General features: G+C 33.5%; 1 protein-coding gene across 1 annotated transcript in view; it reads right to left on the reverse strand.

The window, feature by feature from the left end:
• The window catches only part of LOC106881733 (E3 ubiquitin-protein ligase UBR4-like), a 218,633-nt gene that overhangs the window by 55,058 nt on the left and 157,312 nt on the right, over window positions 1-6,263 (reverse strand). The window contains exons 78-85 of the mRNA XM_052975666.1: window positions 6,074-6,159; window positions 5,175-5,262; window positions 4,283-4,411; window positions 2,846-2,910; window positions 2,446-2,506; window positions 2,123-2,301; window positions 664-802; window positions 3-74 (exon numbers count right to left, since the gene is read on the reverse strand). Coding sequence (XP_052831626.1) covers window positions 3-74; window positions 664-802; window positions 2,123-2,301; window positions 2,446-2,506; window positions 2,846-2,910; window positions 4,283-4,411; window positions 5,175-5,262; window positions 6,074-6,159 — 819 coding nt within the window. The remainder of the gene's footprint in view (window positions 1-2; window positions 75-663; window positions 803-2,122; window positions 2,302-2,445; window positions 2,507-2,845; window positions 2,911-4,282; window positions 4,412-5,174; window positions 5,263-6,073; window positions 6,160-6,263) is intronic.

Below are 6,263 nucleotides of genomic sequence, written 5' to 3' on the forward strand. Positions count from 1 at the left end.
GCTGGTTTGTGTGCTTGCAGTTGTTTATAAGTACGATCTGCCTTTTCTAATAAGCTGTTGATAGTTGCAATTGACTGAAAAAAATTTTTTTTTTAATATTTCCACAATTAAGCATCCAAATAAAAAAAATAATTTGCATTCTATGATCAACAAAATAAGGTTTTATAAATGTCGAAACACTAAGTGTTTAATATAAATTATTAAGGTGATCAGCTGGTAGATTCGTTAGCATGCTGGGCAAAATGCTTAGTGGTATTTCATCTGTCTTTATGTTCTGAGTTCAATTGAGGTAGACTTTACCTTTTGCCCTTTCGGGATCAATAAAAATTTTATCAGTTAAGCACTGGGATCGATTTAAAACCTCCCAAAAGTGCTGGTATTGTACCAAAATTTGAAACCAATATAAAGAATTGTCATCCCCCACACCATCTTAATTTATGAATAGGAAAATAAATTATATAAAATCATCATCTTAATAATATTGTTGGTCAGTAATCTTTAAAGATAGAAGCAACAATCTATTTCCGCCAATTTTATTTCAATATTTCTTAAATAATTTCATTTAACAGACGTAAAATTTATCTTCTATAACAAAACATGAAGAACATTGGTTCCAAATATGACACTTTGCAAAGTCTCAGAGAGTTTAATAAGTTTACATACTTTTTTCCGATCATCTTCATTTTCAATGGGATCAACAGCACAACATGGCTTGGCAGTCATCGTGAAGTCAAATTTAGCATATTTGCAGAAACCACAAGCATTACACAGAAAAGGATCTTTTTCATCATAGTTAATAGACCTACAAAAAATATAATAATTACTTTCTTAAACTGCTATCCATAAATCAAGCTTTATTTACATTATTTACATTAGACGGATATTTGTCTTCATCTTATTTGTTGTTAACACAGCGTTTTGGCTGATATACCCTCCAGCCTTCATCAAGTGTCTTGGGGAAATTTTGAACCTGGGTTCTCATTCCTAAGGTATTTTTTGATATTGTTATTATTATCATTAATCAGGTCATTGCCTGGAATCAAACTCGGAATCTTGGGGTTAGTAGCCTGCACTCTTAACCACTACGCCATATAGAACTGTATAAATCAAGCTATTTTCATGTGCAAATAAAGGTATAATAAATATCTTCTTTTTTTTTTTATCATTTAATCTAAGGAGAAGTGGCAGTGATGACAGTGTTTTACCGATGTGTGGTGCCATATGGGTGAGAGCAATAGTTGATGTACAGCTTCAGCTTATGAAGGTTGATGCCTGGAAGGCAGATGTGAGGTGGGGGGGGGTCAAGAGGTTTGAAGTGACACTCGAGAGGAATTGGGCAAAGTGTTTAGTCTAGGGTCTAGAGAGTGAGACAGTAAGGAGGATGGTAGGAGGAAAAACCGACAGAGATGCAACAATAGCTGCATCTTCTGAGGAATAGAAAACCAACCTTGTCCAACTCCAGCCAGCAAGTAAAAACCATGATACTAGTTTTGTACTTGCTTGGATTGAATTGCAAAGACAGGGTACCAAAATGGTAAAGTAGTGTTTTGGGGTGTTGAGACTTGCCTGGGTGATTAACTATTACAGTGGATGTCTGTGAGGATTAACTACTACAGTGGATGTCTGTTTAGGGCATTGTGTATTCAAGACAGAATTTCCCTGGATGCATGTTTCCTTCTCTTTGTAAGATGATAGGACGTGACTTGAAGAGGAATTACCAACTCATGGTCCTGTGCATCTTTGATGTCTTTAACTTCTGTTGCATGGGTGCAGGTCTATGTTGTACGACATGTTCTCTGGTGTTTAGCAGGTAATTTTATCTCGTTACATTGTCTGCCTACATCTTAGCTGGATGTTATGACTGATTAACATTGCTATTACCCAATTTATGCAGAATCCTCTCCTTCAAATTTGTTCAATACCCTATACTGGTCCTTAAGTTTTTCTGCCTCAACTTTATGTTGAAACACTATTTCAGTCATGAACACAAACATTTTTTCAGGAGTAATAAACCCAGAATCCCAGAATCACTAAGAGGATCCTTTCTTTAGCTTTTTTTTGCTTTTTTTTTTTTTTTAATATTTTAGTTCCTAATTATATGAAATAACAGCAGTTTCCTTACCTGCACTTATGACATTGAAAAACATTTTCTCCGCAATTGCCACAAACACCAGGATTAGCTCGAACACTTGCACTGCACCGAGGACACTGCAATGTTTCTGCAGTAGCTTGTAAATTGTCATAGAAATCAGCATACTCAATCATTAAGTTACAGGCTACAATTGGAATGGGGAATTCTACCTAAAATGCAAAAATGGGGAAAAAAAAAAACCAAGTTCATTGATAAATGCAAGTAATTTATATGAAAACAAATAAGGATAAATAAAAATTAGCCAGAATAGAGTTTAAAAAAAGAAAGGGGTTGTGATTTCATAAACTACTTACTTTAACATCAGTTTGTCCATTTCCAAGTGTAACTCTACGAGCTTTGTGCCATAAACCAGGCCTGAAATCACAATTACAAAACTTCCTTACAAGTCAGGCAAAGTTATAACAAGCATGTTGATAATGAAGATGTTTAATGAAAATATTTAAAGTTACATTATATTGTTTGTAAATTTAAAGAAATGAAAACAACAAATTTTTTTTTTTAAATTAGTACAGGTACACAACCGATTTTCCAGCAAAAGAGTTCAATAGAATAGTTACAAGATTTTAAAATAAGTGCTGAGATTGATTTGTTCAACTGAAACTCGAGGCAATGCTCCAGCATGGTCACAGCCCAATGGCTGAAACAAGGAAAAAGACAAAACAACAGCAGCACAGAAAGAGTAAACATATTTACTTGTTTTTCAACTCCACCACAGCTTGTACGGATCTATTGTTGTAGTAGATATTCATTACACGCACCTACAAAACCATGAAACAATTGACGTAAATGAAAGGTTTCAGATAATGTGACTCTTTACATACACGCCTTGACCTCCTTCACACATCAGACATTCATCAAATCTTGACCATTACTGTTGACAACACCTACTTCAATTTCCTCAACCAATTCTGCAAACAAACATTAGGCCTAACCTATAAGATTTAGTCTATTACACTTACCAGCTTTCACTTATATCAGTCAAGGGCAAAGTGTGGCCCGTGGGACTTTATAAATAGCATACCCATGAAAAATTACCTTGAATTAATTATTTTTTTTTTGTAGTGCAGCCCACCTGATGATGAACTCAATCTGATGCGACCCACTTCTGAATAAAAAGTTGCCCATACCTGGCTTATATAGACTAATGGTTCAACACCTGCCCCATCACAGGTCTTGTTCAACAAATATGTGAACGATATATTTATTCTCACACCTGCGAGCGAGCTAACTTAATATTTGAAACATGGATGGCTTTAAGATTCAGGACCAAAATCAGAGGGAGGTGCAACCAACACCAAATTTTACAGTAAAGCTATATGCCAATATCAGTATCACTACAGACTAGCTGTCTTTATCAGTGCTAAAGTCAGGTAGACAAAAACATGAATACATATCCATCGCAGGTGCTGCTCAACAGAAAATCAAACCAACCATACCAAGGTGTTCCAAAAAAGGAGAGTTTCAGCTAGGTATCAACAAAACTGTGTTTAACATACCAAAGTAACTTTCTTGGGTGACTTCCACCTTCCCAATCTCAAATAAGCAAAGGATCACATTCAAAACACATATAATCTGTATTGTATGTCCCCAACAAGGTTTTCACAGAATAACTGATCTTTTACCCAATCACTGGGGGAATCTCTAAATGTTGATTTTACGACACAAATGAATTCAGAATTCAATCATAATGTCAAAGTGACACCTTCATTTGCAAACAGATTCATCCGTTGTGGTTTTTGTTGTTTGGACCGATACCTGCCTCAGACCTCTGACCAACAATGTGACAATCCTGTCTTTTTCCTCAGACGCAATTTACGAATCACTAATGTAATTATTATGTGACAGGAGTCACAGGTGACTCATTGGAAAATTTCACAAAATGGCAAATACAAAATGGACACTTATATGATCCATGCAACACAAGCTAAAATAATAGTTAATTAAAACACTTAAAATAGCAGTTAACTGATTATCAATTAAATATGTTTCCAAAGTAAATAACGTTCAGTTTAATATAGGAAATTTATACAACGATAAATTACTTTGATGTCGTTAAAAACATCTTAAAGTAACATGAATAAAAGTTATCTTTTCTCTTTAAAATTATTTTGAAGAACTTAAAGAATTTACCATTTTAGTTCTTTTCAGATCACTTATCCTAAGCGAGATCTTTGAAATGGTGTGACTGCCAACCAATTTTACAATTTGAGTTGTTGTAGTGAATTTAGAATCAACTTTAATAGCAGAAAGCTTCAAGTTCTAAAACAGACAAAAAAAAAGGTGGATCAGAACAAAATCATATCCGTTAAAAAAATTTTTTTTTTTAAATGCATTCAATAGTTTAAAATTAGACATTAATAATATAACTTTCAGAATATGCATATTAAAAGTTAATTCAATCATTTGAACTATTTTACTTTACCATTTACCTAAGTCATCATCATAGTCATCCTTTTTACATCCACTATTCCATACTTGTATGGGTCGGAAGGATCCTTTCCAACACAGCACCTTACTGTTGCGTTCTTATGTCATCTCTTAGGTGAGGTTCAATATCTTGAGGTTATCTTTCACTTCTGTCCCTGTCTTTCTTGGTCTTCCTCTTCCACAGTTTCCTTCCAATTTGACATTCTGGTACTTCTTTACCCATCTGTTAATCTTCCATATAAACATGTCTGCACCAACACACTCTTCATTTTTGCACACTGCAACTGATTCCTTTTACACCTCAACCACGTTCTTCATTATCATTTAACATCACACACACTCACCAAAATCATGCTTGCTTCATTTGTCCCCCCACCTCCACAATGTACTACATCCTCACATCTCATAAGCCAATCACTATCATACTCCCATACCCTTCACCTGAAGAGAGAATTCTCAGGTTGCCAGCAGGGGAGGTAATAAATTCCAAAACTTCTCCAACCCTCAGACCAGTAAAATATTTCAACAGTAATCTTATTTCTTCTAAAATAAATACATTACATTAAAAACAAAAAACGGCAAAGGGTCTACTTACTGCAAAAGGAACTTCTGGATTATTGCAGACAAGACAAGGATCACTCTCTAAATAATAGCCATCAAAATCAACCAAACCTTGAAGCATACTGCAAGAGACAAATATTTACACAAACAGTTGGTTATAGCTGAGTAGACAAGATCATTTCGAAAATTTAATTGTGTCGTGTTATGGATACAGTTTAACCCTTTTGTTACCAACCCAGCTGAAACCGGATCTGTCTTGTTTTCTTAAGTTTTGAATTAAAATCTTCCGCCAAACCTTAGTCACAATTTATGTTCTTAACACTAGCTGAATGATAACTAAGTTATTTTACTAAATTCTTTGTTATATTTAAAATTAATTGAAAGAAACACAGAGCATCTCAACAGCAATATGGTAACAAAAGGGTTAAAATATATAATAGAGAAACAATTCTTAACCTTTTGGTACCAACCCGGCTGAAATTGCCTCTGGCTCCGAGTACAAATGTCTTGTTTTCATAAGTTTTGAATTAAAATCTTCCACCAAACCTTAGTCACAATTTATGATCCTAACACTAGCTGAATGATAACTAAGTTATTTTACTAAATCCTTTGTTGTATTTAAAGTAATTGAAAGAAATACAGAGCATCTCAAAATAATTACAGTAATGAAAGGGTTAAAAAGTAAATGAATCTTCAAGTAATATAGTGTTGGCTTCTGTTTTATATTAATATAGTTTTATAGCAGAATGATGATGCATTTAGGGAGATGCCACAAATATTTGGAATTTAGAACATTTTCTTACTATTGAGCAGATATTATCATCACAGAATAATGATTTTCATTTATTAAACAGGTAGATTTTTAATATGCTATCACACACTAAAATATATAACAAAAAGATATACAATTAATATTTATTCATTAATTCTTACTTATAAATTGTGGCATTTGGATGGTTGGCTAATATCTGGTTTTCTTCCTTTAGAACAGATACTGCTTTTTCTAAATACTCTTGGATCTGGAAGGAGGAAAAAAAAAAAAAAAAATTTTTAATTATAAAAAAATAAGTAAATTATCATAAAAATAAAATACTCAATGAATTTAACCAACAAAGCAAAATTT

This window comes from Octopus bimaculoides, chromosome 22 (assembly GCF_001194135.2).
Source record: "Octopus bimaculoides isolate UCB-OBI-ISO-001 chromosome 22, ASM119413v2, whole genome shotgun sequence".
Lineage (NCBI taxonomy): Eukaryota > Metazoa > Mollusca > Cephalopoda > Octopoda > Octopodidae > Octopus > Octopus bimaculoides.